This window comes from Lucilia cuprina, chromosome 6 (genome assembly GCF_022045245.1).
Source record: "Lucilia cuprina isolate Lc7/37 chromosome 6, ASM2204524v1, whole genome shotgun sequence".
NCBI classification, from domain to species: domain Eukaryota; kingdom Metazoa; phylum Arthropoda; class Insecta; order Diptera; family Calliphoridae; genus Lucilia; species Lucilia cuprina.
Genome location: NC_060954.1, coordinates 49,278,194 through 49,293,181, shown reverse-complemented (window position 1 = coordinate 49,293,181; position 14,988 = coordinate 49,278,194). Strand labels below are relative to the sequence as shown.

Here is a 14,988-nt window from a genome sequence, read left to right as displayed (position 1 = left end):
ATCGATGTTGATGCGTGCGCATATGCAGCACGAGATTATGTTTATGCTTTGATTTCTTGTGACAAATGGGACACTCAAACTTGGGTTCAACGCCGCACTCGAAACGTACATGTCTATTAAGGCTATGCGGACGTGCATAAGAATTACCACAGCGTTCACAGGTGTAAGCACCGCCCCAAGAGGTGGAGCTGCCACCTGTGCCACCAGAACCGCTAGCACCAGTAGCGCCTGCACTACCAGGACCAGCTACACCCTGGCTGCCCATCATGCCAACTGAACTATTGCCGCCAGTGCTGGAGGGTGTATGGGGAGCCACTATGGTTGAGGTAGAAGCACCAGCTATGGCTGAACTACTAGATGCCGCTAGCATAGCCGAACCAGAAGAGCCACTAACAGTGGAGACGACCCCAGGAGCACTGGCAACACCACCACCACCACCATCACTTGTACTGTAACGGCGTGAGGGTGAGGCACCTCCGGCTGGAAAGTTCATAAGGGCATGATGTTGTAAGGCATGATGTGGCGTCTGATGTGACGTCGCTACTGCTGCCATGGTCTGTAAGGCCGCTTGTTGAAATTGTGTAGCTGGAGGCATACCTGTTGTTCCTCCGGCAACTGCTGCTGCTGCTGCTCCACCGCTGCCCATCATGGCAGCCGCCATGGCGGCAGCCGTTTTTTGATTACCCGTGGCTGCTACCACTGCGGCCTGTGTTAAGGCCATCGATACAAAATTTAAATGTCTTAAGCGCAAATCACATGGTTGTTCACACATTTCATCATCATCATCATCGTCTTCACCACCACCACCACCTCTACTACCCGTTATCCTTCTTCTTGGCGGTTTATTTTCCAAACCACTCACCACCAATTTATTTTCATCGTCATCATCATCATCATCGTCGTCGTCGTGTTCAATATCTTCCATACCCGTTCTAGGTTCATATTTTATAACACCCTGAGGGCCCGCAGTAGCTAAAGGGCTAGTTAGGGGACTGGTTTTTAAACGTATACTACCACGTCGTTGTTGTAAAAAACTACTGCTATGTAAGGGAGTAGAATCATCTGTTTATATTTCATCAGAGAAGAAAAAAAAATATAGAAAAAAATAGAAGAAAAAAAAAAAAGAATTTTAAAAAATTATTATTAATTTTTTGTTGTTTTCAATTAAAGAAATAATTAATTTTAAACAAAATAAAATTTCTAAAATTTTAAAAAAAATTTCGGACAAAATTATGTAAAATAATAAAAGAAAAGGAAACAATTAGTTTAAATTAAAAATTATACATACAAATTGCCATGATTTTAAATTTAATGTAAAAATTAATGCAATTAAAATAAAAAAATAAAATATTTAAACAAGAAAAACAACCCAGCAAACATTTTTTTAATTAAAATTTTATAAAATTTTTGATTTTTTTTTTGAATTCAAATTAAAACTATTTACAAAATTTTTAATAACTTTCAAGTTTTGACAACGTTAGGGAATTGATTTAAGAACAAAACGGTTTCAACTTAAAAACAAAATTGTTAAATTTTCTTTTCTTTTTGAAAAACATTTTAATTTAAAAATATTGCTGAGTTTTTTTATCTTATTTTTTTATTTTTATAAATAATAGTTTTTTTATGAAGTGATTTAAGTGACTTTGTTTTTTTTTTTTTTTTGGGGAGTAGGGGTGGTTGGTGTCGTCTGTTTGATATTATAATGATTGTTCATGATTAGAGTGTGGTTTCGTTTTGTTTTGTGCTTTGCTGGGAGATGTTTCATTTGATTTTCAATATTTTTCTTATGTGTTTTTTTGAAAATGTTATTAAAAGCCATTTTTAATAGAGTTTTTTTTAACAAAACATAAATCTGTGACAATTGTTAGTGACAATAAGAATGAAGTTTATAATGAATACAGTTTGAAGTAATAAAACTTTATTATTTATTTAGATTTTTTTTTCAAAACAAAACTTTCTATTTAGGTTTTATTTGTTATAAATACAGGGAATACTATTTTATTATATCATATAAGTTTTACATAATTTGTTAAGTTTTATATTTAAAAAAAATGGTCCTTCTAAAAGAATTTGAAACAAAAAAACTAAAACATATATTTCAAAAAAAAGCACAAAAACAAAATATGTTCTTATAACTGATCAACTTTGTGAAAAGTTTATATATGTATATAAGTTTGTAACTTTCTCAAATTCTGATTCCCTTTAGATTTAGTTGTCCATTTGTCTGTCGATTTCTATGTCGTTAGATTTATTGAAAACCTTAGATCTGTCAAACATGAGCAAGAAAATCTACAATCATTTTATCAAAAATCAGCAAATTTAATTAACGCTGATTTTTTAAAAATATATCTTTAGTTTTAGTGAAAACTATTTTCTGAGATCCCTGTTATATTTGGTTTAATAATTTAATAATTTTAAACGAAATACTTTCAAGAAGTTTGCTATTGAAAATCAACAAAGTCGTTTCAAAAATAACATAGGTTCCTATGATTTTTACTAAATTTTTAATATAACAAAACCTATGTTTGATATATATATATTATATATATATATATATATATATATATATATATATATATATATATATATATATATATATATATATATATATATATATATATATATATATATATATATATATATATATATATATATATATTATATATATATATATATATTATATATATATATATATTATATATATATATATATATAATATATATATATATATATATATATATATATACGCCAATATATACGCCAAAGTGAAAATGTTGTTCCCTTGAAATTATCATTTCCCTCGAAAAGAAAATTGCTATTGTGAAATTGTTGTAAACAATTCATTCACAATAGTTGATTTTGTATGGAACAGCTGTTTATTATTTACAAAAATCCATCAACAAATTCACAAGAGGGAAATTTTTTGACATGACATGAACATGAACTAAAAAGGGAACATATTTCACGTGAAATTGTAATTGGCGATAGGGGTGAATAATATGTATATTGAGAAGGAATAATATATATTGTATAAAGATAGCTTGTGGCCTCCTGTAGGTTAGTGGTTAGTGTTCAAGACCTCTAGACCGGAGATGGTGGGTTCTATTCCCACCCGAGGCACTGGTTATGGAGCTTACAACATGCACGATTGATGCTTAGATGTATACATCCTCCTATCAAACTAACAGACAAATTATAAAGAGAGGTTATAATTTAACAAGATATATCTCAAATCTGAACTATCATAGTCGAGATAGAAAAAATTTTCTATTTCTTTTTGACATAGAAGGCTGGTTTAAAGGCAGAATTAAGAGTTCTGTTAGGATTAAAAATAAAGAGTATAAGGTTTTCAGTAGGAGTTACAAGTGTCACTATCAACCCAGCAAAAAAAAAGAACTTACAAAGAAGCGAAAAAGAAGTATAATTTACTCCGTAGAAGTACTGAAAAAAAGCCTGAAATGAAGTGATGATTTTATCACAGGCTTGTCTTAGAAGGGATTTTCTTTTTATTTGATTCCAAATTCACAACATCTGACGTCATTCTAAGGAAGTAATTTTTATGTTTTGTTTTTTTTTTTTGGAAATTATTAGGCAGTGAAATTGGTTTAATGCAAACAATTTCAAAAATATGGATTCTTTTCGCTTCTTTGAAAGTCTATAAACATTACTTTCACAGAAGATAAACAAAATTGCTACTTTTAAAGTGGTGATAAATGTTAGTTTTTGGAAGTACTTCGTTTAATTTTTGCTGCGGCAGTTGAAGGTTTCTCAGGGAACTAAGGCGGTAAAACTTTGAAGAGCAGCTAGAAACAGTAGAGCAAGTGTTCAGAATCTGAGTCATAGGTTTTATCAGATAATGAGCTATAGATAACTTTTCAAATGAACTTTTTGTTTGGAACTGAACATCTCTCACTTGCCCCCCAAAGTTTTCTATAACTGTGAGCTATATGAGCTCCCAAAAGTACTATTAGTTTCACCATATTGTTGGAAACTTATTATTTCTCATTTCTTTCTATTACAGTGGACCAATAGGAAATTGGGTTGAATTGTCTGAAGATAAAAAAGAGCTAGAAACAGTAGATCAACATTTTGCAACTTTTCTAGTGTTTAGAATCTGAGTAATAGGTTTTATCAGATAACGAACTAAAGATAACAACTTTATAAAAGTACTTCTAGTTTTACCTTATAGTTTGGAACTTGATACTACTCACTTTTCGCCCTAAGTTTTCTATAACAGTGGACCATATAATGGTATAAAACAAATTTAATTTGAATATTAAAAACCATAAGAACTGAAAATTTTTGATTGATGTTTAAGAGTCTGATTATGTGCTAATTTGATTTAATTAACATAAAACGAGATGAGAAGTATTGTCAAAGTTAAACAAGTAAGAAATTAAAGTCGATCATGACCGACAATATGATAGCCTACACCAAATATCAGAATAGGTCTAGAGGCTAGAATCAAATAAAGACTAATCCTTATAAGTATTAAAGAACAAATATAAAATGAATCGTTACGAAAAGAGACTTTGTAAGGGGTCTATGGTCAATTATAAACCGAGTTACAAAAACCGAGTTACAAAAATCGTATAACTTATATATAAAACTTAATTAACTCAAATCGTAGGATCCAGTTGTATGAGAATTTGAGAAAAACTATACAAGTTTATAAATGAACAGACAAACAAACGGACTTGTCTAAATTTGTTCTGTATTTGATTCTGATACGTTTGTTGTACCTTAAGTATGGTGTAGGTTATACAAACTTAAACTAATAATATAAATTTTCTTTAAATTCATGTTTTTTTCAAAAATCCACTTTTAAATGAATTTTTCTTTTAACATAAATTCATATTTTATATTCGACTTGACATTTCATACAAATTGCTTTAATTTTGATCACAAGCAATTGTATATCTTAAGTCGTAGTCGATTTTTTGTCTTATTTTAATATAATCCAGTAAAAAATTTTATAAACATATTAAAATTTTATAGAAAATTAAATAAAAACTATTTAAAATAAAGTTGACATCATCTAAGTTATAGATTATAATTTCTAGCATTCTTCATTATGATTATAATTATTAAGATATTTGCCTTATTCACTATCGACGTTGTAATGTTGTATGCCGTTACAACGCTACAACGTAGATTGTGAATTGGACAAATGATGCATTTTTTTATTCAAAATGTTACGTTTCTTTATAATTTTCTTCGTTTCACATTAAGTAGATAATTTTTAAATAGTTTTTCTCTAAATATTTTATGTATATATAATTTATAAAAATATATAAATATATTTATAATATTTATAAAAATATATATATATAAAATATATAAATAATTATAAATATATATAATTTATAAAAATATCGATTTGGTTTGACAAAAATTTTGAAAATTAAAAAAACCTATAAATGGACTCTGTGATGCACTAATTAAGTGACAACTTTCTGCGTTATTGTTTATAAAGTCCATTTTAAAGAGACATTCAGACAAAGCTCTTCAAAGGAGTCGTAATGCACGATAATGAACATTTTTCACCTTAGTTAGTTTTTTTTTTTTATGTGTCTACTCTCTGCATTACTTGGGCACACTTAAGTGAAAACTTTCTGCGTTATCGTTTATTAAGTCCATTTTATTGAGACTTTCAGAAAGCTAGTCAAAGGCGACGAATACACGATAATGAACATGCTTTACATAAGTTTGTTTTCTTAAGTGTCTACTCTCTGCATTACTTGGGCACACTTAAGTGACAACATTCTTCGTTATCGTTTTTAAAGTCAATTTTAAAGCGACATACATAATGCTAACCAATGATCATTTTTCACTTAAGTTTGTTTCATTTAAGTGTCCACTCTATATATTACTTGGGGACTGTAATGTTACGATTGTCTCCGTAATCGTGTATAAGGCGGACACTTAAGTAAAGACTTCGCTCACGTTTGAAACTAAAGACGTATTTGAACCAGTTAGATGGGCTAAAACTTGAGTGGAATTCAATGCCTTTTACCCACACATTGACTCTTTGTCGAATCCAGAGAATAAAATAACTTTTCTAAAGGACTGAAATACTCTAAATCCAAAGCTGACCCCAGCAGACCTTTTTTATTATATTTTTGTTTATTAAATACTATTTTCTAAAGACCCCCACTATCTCCGAGATGGAAATCTTAAACAAATCTATTAGTAATGCTTTCAAGAAGTTTGCTATGAAAAAATCAGAGAAGTTTGCTCATAGGGGAGTAGAGATAAATGTGCACCTATCCTCCTGGGGGGGTTAGTCCAAATAAAGGACCAATTTCAATAGTTTTTGTCCTTGGACTAAAAGAAGAGTATTTCATCAAATTCTATTGAAAATTGAGACCTGAAAAATGCTCACAAGGTTTACATGAATAGACAGACGGACGGACATAGCTAAATCGACTCAGAATGGGATTCTGAGCCGATTGGTATATTTTAAGATATCTTTAAAAGGAAACAAGATATAAGAGAGTTTTAAATTTTATTTTAAATTCCACGAAAAGGACTTTCATAATGGCATAAGGAATTTTTATATGTAAAAGTGTTTTCACTCTTTTATAATGTCTCAAAATGTATGACACATAACGAAATTGTGAAAAAAATTTAAAATCTAATTTAGTTTCAGCATGGACTTAAACCTTTAGAAATGTTTACTTTAGTTCTAGAATTTTGGCAAGTTTTTAAAGCTTTTCTTGACTTTTAACTTGATTTTAAACTTGAATATCACTTGAATATATTTCTGGATCGAATTCAACTCTCATTTAGAGGTCATTACAATTTTTTCCAAATTGTAATGATATTTTGAATAATAAGAATATTGAAATTTGTGTATTAGAATGTTATGTTTTTGCTAGGACTCGGGCTACTTGTAAACTTCAGCAATTTAACTCACAAGTTTTGAAGTAATTGATTAAGGAAATTGTAACAAGTCCTTATTTTAATGTTATTCTACTTAATTGAGTTAGATTGAAATTTGGAACGTATTGTTTTGAGAGTTATATTCATAACTCTTTGCCGTAGTTTTTGAACTGAAAATTTTCTAATTTAAGAAAAAATCTATCTATTAATTGAATTTTCTTATTCATAAACATTTTATCAAATGTTTATAGGACAAATGATGAAATTTGTTCGATTGAATCGGTGATAAAATGTTTATAAATAAGGCCGTAAATCTATAAAGTTTAGAAATTGGTTTACAACTTTGTTTTAAAGAAATTTGCTAAAGTTTTGAATATTTCTAAATCGAAAAACTTTACAATTGTGTTATTCACAAAAAGCTTTGTAAAGTTGTAATTTGTTTCCTTATAGTTTTGTTTTTTTGTAATATTAACAAAACAATAATACAAAAATACAATATACAACATACAACATACAACAATACACCAGCTCATGTGAATTGGTTAAATAATTATTGGAAATATTTACTATTTTTTTTCGAAAAAATTAAACAAAATATATAAATTAAATACGCATGCACTTAAAATTTATAATAAATTCTTTTTTTGTTGTTTCTAGATTTAAGCTATTTTTTTAAAATAAAAAATTTATAACTACTAAAAGAAAATTGTTAAAAAAAAAATATGTATAAAATTTACCTGTAGAAAAGTTTTTTTAAAATAAAATAATAGAAGTTTATTTAAGTGGATTTTTGTTGTTTTTAAGAAAAAGAACCGGAAACAGCATAAAATTTGAAAAAATAAAGAAATTTTGACAAAATTGTTTTCACAAGGTTAAAGCCAATACAATCCAAGTGTTACGTTCCGTTTCTTTCAAAAAGAGGGAAAAAAACAAAATTTATAAAAATTCAAAAAAAAAAAAAATTAAATGCTGTAAAATATAAAAAAAAAACAAAATTATTATAAAATAAAAACAAACAAAAAATTTTAATACAAAAAAATTAACTACCAAAATAGATTTTATAAAGTATTTTTTTCACAAAATATTACAATTTACACAATAATAAAGTTTAAAAGTTGTACACAAGAAAAAAAAATTAGTTTTTGTATTTTTTCCTAAATAAAATCCTTTAGAGTAGAGTACAGGGTTTCATTTTTGTTTACTAGCTAGTCGGGTAGTTAACAAGAAAAGGCATGCATTACTTTGAAACACTTTAAGAAAAAATTGAAAATAAAAAGAAATAAAAAGAAAAGAAATTTATTAAAAAGTTTTACTTTTAAAAATAAATTAAAATTTTACGTTGTTTTTAAAGATGAAGAGCCAACCGGTTGTAGTTGTAGTAGTAGAGGTTCTCTAAGTTTACGCTACGTTTAAACCCAGAACTAATTTGTAATAATATACATACACACACACACACATAAACAAGTCTACGATTTTGAAAACGTTTTTTTTTATATTAAAGGTGCTTGAAAGAAAACCACGTCCTCTAGCACAGGCTCGAATGGAACAGGGATTCAATTCGAAGACACCTAAAAGAAAAAATTGGTTAGTAAAAATTATTCTTAAAAAATTTCTTTTAAAGAAAAAGGGGGAAAATAGAAAAAAAGGAAAAATAGGAAAAAGGAAAGGAATAGGAAAGGTAAAGGAACAGAGGTTAAGAGGAAATGTTTTAAAGATTTCAAAATGTATTTTTTGGTAAAAATGTCTAGGATGTGGAGAGTGTGATGTGATGATATGATGTTTTGTGTATTTTTTTCTTTTTTTGAAATAAAAAGTCTTTTTTGTTGTTGTTTTTTTTTTTAATATTTCTTTTAATATATTTTACATATTAATTTATATTTATTTATTTATTTATTTAATTAATTAATTAATTAATAATTCAAAAAATTGTTTTCTTTTTTCAATATTGTGTAATTTTTTCTTTTCTTTGTTAGAGTAAGTGTTAGAATTTTTTTTTTTTTTTTTTGGTTTTATTTTTTAAGTGTAAAGTGTTTTTTTGTTGGTTTTATTTTAGACTAGAATACACATGTAATATTTATAATATTAATTTATTGTGTTGTTTTGTTGGTTGTTTGCATTTTTAATATTTTCTTTAATAATTCATAAGTTTTTTTTTCTGGTTAAAAAAAAATTTTAAATATTTTACATTATATTGCCCAAATTTTTAAGTTTGTTGTAATTATTATTATTATAATTGTTTTTTGCTAATGAATTTTAAAAAATTTTTTTAAATAAAAAAAAATTTTTTTCAAAAAATTTCAAGTTTTTTTTTTTGACTAAACTTTTTTTATATATAAATAATTTTTAAATTTAAATTAAATTTATAATTAACACAAAATTTTATATAAATAGATTATATTTTATAAATAAAATTATTTTTTTTTATTAATTTTCTAAAATATAAAAAAATATTTATATTTTTCTTTTAAAAACATTGACTAGCATGACTTTTTTTTAATTTTTGGGTAATTTCTTTTGTTTTTATAATAAATAATAAAAGTTTTTTTTAACAATTTTAAAAACAAAATAAAACAAAAAAAAACAAATAAAATAAAAAAATAAAAAAAAATTAAAAATTAAATTAAAAAAAATTTAAATTAAATTAAAATAAAATTAAAAAAGTTTAAAAAAACAAACTTTCCATTAAAAAAAATGTTTAATTTAAAATAAATAAAAATCTAAAATATATAACATTTTTTTTAGATTTTTTTGTTTATTATAATAATTTTTTTGTTTGATTTTTTAAATTTTTCTTTCAAGCTTAAGATTTGTTTTTACAGCTTTAAATCTTTTTCTTTAATTTTATATATTTATAAAAAAATATAAATTAAAAGCTTTAGAAGTTGCTTACAAATTTTTAAAATTAAAAAAAGAAAATCTTTTATTGACTAGAGTTTAGTTTTTATATTTTTAATTTTTTTTTGCTTTATAAATATTAAGTTATAAATGTATTTTCATTTTGTAAATATATATTTATATATATTAATTAAATATATTTTTGTTTCTTTTTATACCATAAAAATAACTTAAATTTAAAAAAAATAATAATAATAATTAAATACAAATAAGTTTTTACTTTTAATAATATCTTTCTGTCTTTGCTAATGCTAATTTAAAAATTAAATTCTAAGAAAAAAAATTCTTTGTTTCTGACTAGAAAATTACATAAATGGCTTGCTTGTGTTTAAAAATATATATATGAGATCATTATTAAATAATTAATAAAAATTAAAAAAAAAAATAAGAAAATGTGTGAAAAAAAAGAAAAAATTCTTAAAATTTCAAAAAATAATAAAATTCTTTAAAGAATTTTTAATAAAAATTAAAAAAAAACTTCAACATTCAGTTTTAATACCATAACTGTTATAGCAATAACAAAAAGTCCATAAAGTAAAAAAAAAATCAAGAAAAAAACAACTAAAATATAAAACATTTTAAAATGTTTTCAATTTATAAAGAAATATTAAAAATTACAATTGTTTAAATAACTGTTATACTAGTATAACAGTTTAAAAAGAGTATGAAAAGTTTTCAAACTGGTACTACTTTATGTAAAGCTAAAAATGCTTCAATTGCTATAATTAAGGATTTTTCTAAAGATTTTTGACGGTACAAATCAGTATAACAGTTTTAAAATTATTGCAAATATTTAAAATCTTTTCTTAAAAAATAACATTAAATTAAAGAAATATTAGCAATTTGGTTTGTTTGAATAACTGTTATACTAGTATAACAGTTTGGAATTTTTTTAAAGAAATTTCAATAAAATTATGTTTTTAAAGTTTTCTAAATTAATCAGCTTGTTAAAATTGACTATTACAAGAGTATAACAGTTATTAAACTGTTATAAATGGTCACATACTACTATATATAAAGCTAGACATGCTTTAGTTGCTATAGATAGGGTTCTTTGTAAGAAACTGTCATACAAATATAATGTTTGTTTTTGCTTTATAAATCAGTATAACAGTTTTAAAATCGTTGTAAATAGTCATAATCTTTAAGATATACATACCTTCAAAAACATGTTCAAACGAATGAAATGTTAGAAATAAGTTTTTTTTTAAATAACTGTTATACTAGTATAACAGTTTGGAATTTTTTTTTAAAGAAATGTCAATAAAATTATGTTTTTGAAGTTTTCTAAATAAAACAGCTTGTTAAAATCGACTATTACAAGAGTATAACAGTTTTCAAACTGTTATAAATGGTAACACACTAATTTATACAAAGCTACATATGTTTAAATTGCTATAATTAAGGATTTTTCTAAGAAACTGTTATACAAATATAAAAGTTTTTGACAAAACACATCAGTATAACAGTTTTCAAATCATTGTAAATAGTTGAAATCTTTAACATATTTCTTTAAATGCTTCTTCTAAAGTTTAAACTGTTCTAATTATTTTTTTTCAATATAACTGTTATAAAAATATAACAGTTTAAAAATGGCAAAATTGAAAATAATTTGAAATGTTTAAGTTGATAATTTTAATAAAAATATGTTAAATAGAAAACTGTTATATTTTTTTATAGTTAGTCAGTATAAACCGGTATAACAGTTTCAAAATTGTTTTAAATAGTTCAAATCTTTAACATATTCCCCATAAAATAACTTAGAATATTTAAATTGTTATAATAAGGATTGTTTTCGAAAAACTGTTATAAAAATATAACAGAAAAAGACAAAATTTAAAACTACTTGAAATGTTAAAAATTTATAAAGAATTTGTAAACAAAATAGGCCAGTTACGATTCTAAACAATTCATCTACATGAAATAACTGTTATACCAGTATAACAGTTTTCAAAAGTGTTAGAAAATTGAAAATTTTTTACAGTAAATAACTTGACATGATAGAATTGTTCTTTTTAATATGTTTTAAATATATTTGTTATAAAAAATAACAGCTTTTAGGCAAATAAACCAGTATAACAGTTTTTTAAGTTAAAAATCTTTAACAAATTGTTGAAAATTTGAAAAAAAAACTATCACATTTTCGAAATATTCATGCAAATGTTTAAATTTGTTATAATTAAGCTTTCTGCCAACAACTGTTATACAAGTATAACAGTTTTAAACTTTTTTCTTATAAATTAAATTAACATTTGCAGTTATAAAGCTGAAATAACTACAAATATTGAAAATTATTTGAAACTACTTGATTTTTTTTAAAATTTTTAAAAAAATACTGTTTTAAATCTTAAGGATTTATAAAAAGAAATATATAAAACTGTTATACGTTTTATAACAATTTGAAAATTTTCAAAAAAAAAAAAGTATTTCAAACTTGACAGATTCGTACTTGATTTGTATTAATAAAACTGATCTGGATTAATGCGAATACGAATAACTTACAAATCATAAAAAATTCTTAAAAATTCTGTGTAACAGTTTTGTAATAACAAATTTGATTCTTTTTAACATGCAGAACGTAGGAAATATAAAAAAAAACTGTTATACTTTTCAAAATAATTTGAAAATTTTCAAAAATGTATGTCAAACTTGACAGATTCGTACTTGATTTGTATTAATAAAACTGATCTGATTTACGAAGTCTATAGAAAGTCTATACTTATATTATAAAGAGACCTTCTGGTCTTGTCGAAACTAATTCAAACGTTAATCGTTATAGTTTTAAGCGTTATTTTAGAAAGTGATCAAACATTTAAAAACTAACAAAGAAATTTTAACAAAAAAATCTAAAATTTTAAACAAAAAATTCACACATTTTCTTTAATAAAACAAAAATAAAAATTGCACTGAAAATTTCTCACTTTAATTGAGGGAGTACAGTGAGAGCGGACAAAAAAAGTCAATTAAAACTTTTTCTATTATTTCTTTAAAACTTAACGTTATAACATTTTACTCAGTTTTTGACCATACATACTCAGTGTCGTAACGGCATTACTACTATTACTCAGTTATGATCATTATCTTCGGCCATTGATTCCTCCGGCACAAAATAACTGTCACGACTAGTGCTCTCTAAAGTTTTGTCATATAATAATTGTATAACTTTCTCCCTCAAATTTTCCAATTTCTATTCGCTCTTCTGAAAGACCAAAGTATAAGTGGATGTAGTAGAGGTGGTGGTGTTGTTGTTGTTATTATTATTGTTGTTGCTCGATGTAATGCCAGTGATGCCATTATTATTGGTTGCTGTTGGTAGAAGAGTTCCTGCGGCTGAAATAGTATTGATATTGCCACAATTTGAGGTTGTTGTTATCGTTGCATTGGTATTGGTGGTGTTGGTTAATGATTTGGTTTGATGCACCAATTGTGGCTGTTGGACTTGAACCTGTTGCAATAGCATTTGATTATCTTCTTCGGTACGTTCACGACATTTGGTATTCATGTGACGTTTGAGATTACTGTGAACATTGGTGGCATAACCACAAAGTTTACTGCAGAAATAACGTGGCGGTTGACCGCATTCATTTTTCAAATGACACTTAAGACTGTTCTTCCATTTGTAATTGCGATTACAGTTGCGACATACCCAGGGTTTTTCAATGTCTGCATTGTAGATCATATCCTCGGAATGTTCTAAGGATTCTTTACGGGTACGTTGATTTTGGGTAATCATACGATAACGTCTATCCTCGGAAATGGTAGATTTGAATTCGACATTAGAATTTGAAGATCCTGGTTTCATGTCAGACATACCGCCAGCTTTTAAAGTGGATAAGGGAGCAAGTGGAGGAGCTACGGATCCCGCCATTTTAGGTTGTATACTAGTTATGGTGGCTGGTATGGAGCGTAACTTAATTTGCACTGGCTGATTGGGCTGCAAACGTAACTTTTGGAAATGTTGATGTTTCTCCAGCAGCTCTTGTGGATCTTGCAGTTCGATTTGTGTAACATACGATTGATTTTTACCCGGATGTTTATTAAGTGATTTAAGAGTTTCCAACGAGACACGTTTCTTTGCCACCAAAACACGATTCTTTTGCATGTCCATATCGCCCGACATATTGCCCATGGTAACAGAAGGTACAGTTTGTAAGAATTCATCATCATTGTCCAATGAAGTGGTGGTGTTATCAAAGCCAGCGGTTAAAATATCTTCAAATTCCTCTTCCTGTTCGATTTTAACACTATCAATGGCCCACATCATGGGACTAGAGAGTTTAATATCATCATAGTTCATATCAGTTTCCTCATCTTCTTCATTGGTTTCAGTGGTGGGGGCATCATCACCCTCATCGGGCATTTCCTCATCTTCATCTTGCGAGGAAGTGGCGGAATTTTCAATTTTAACCACCACCTCAGTCATGCTATTATTATCGTCCACAGCATCCAATTCAACACCGGCAGCAGCCAAAGCAGCTTGAGGATTAGTGGCAGTAGCATCGCCACCAGCCGGGGTAATACAAGTAATGGTGGTACGTCCAATGCTGCCAATACGTTGTATTGTGGGTGTATTTTGTGTGGTTAGGTTAAGATTTGTATTAGTAGTGGTTGCGTTAACAGCATTTGTCGAGGGATTAACAACTAAACCAGTGGTGGTAGTAGTGTTGTTGTTGTTGTTATTATTAGTAGCATTTGAATTGGACGTTATCAGGGTATTGTTGTTATTCTTGGTTAATTGTTGTTCTACTAATTATTAGTAATTATTAGCAATATTTTGTTAGTTTTAGTTTTTGTTGTAGTAATTTTGTTTTTTATTTTATTTTTCATATTTTGAAGCGTGAAAAGAGAATTTATTAAAAAAGGGGGAAAAGAAAATTAAAGTTAATTTCATATTATCATGGTAATTTTTGGATTTGAATTAAAGATCTTTTGGTTGGAAGTTAACAAAAGATGAAACCAAAACAAAACAGCAGAAGTTAAGAAAGTGTAGAAAATAAAAAAAACAAAGAAAATTTTGTAGAATACTTTTTTTTTGGTGGGGAAAAATAAAAGGAAAAACTGTAAAAAAAAATTATTAGAAAAAAATATATAATTTTTACAAAAACAAATGATAAAACTGAAAGAGAAGAAAATTTAATTAAATTATAAACTTAAAAATAAGTAATTAAGAAGATATAAATTAAAATTAACTTAAAAAAATATACATAA

At 26.3% G+C, this 14,988-nt stretch overlaps 1 protein-coding gene across 6 annotated transcripts in view; it reads right to left on the bottom strand.

The window, feature by feature from the left end:
* The window catches only part of LOC111685995 (longitudinals lacking protein, isoforms F/I/K/T), a 171,437-nt gene that overhangs the window by 57,528 nt on the left and 98,921 nt on the right, over nucleotides 1-14,988 (bottom strand). For 3 of the 6 annotated variants that reach the window (XM_046955527.1, XM_046955528.1, XM_046955526.1), the window contains exon 7: nucleotides 12,230-14,526. The exons of 2 other annotated variants lie outside the window; for them this stretch is intronic. In XM_046955527.1, coding sequence (XP_046811483.1) covers nucleotides 12,968-14,526 — 1,559 coding nt within the window. In that variant the 3' untranslated portion in view covers nucleotides 12,230-12,967. Of the gene's footprint in view, nucleotides 1-12,229; nucleotides 14,527-14,988 lie in introns of those variants that run through there. One more of the 6 variants, XM_046955529.1, reaches the window with a different exon arrangement.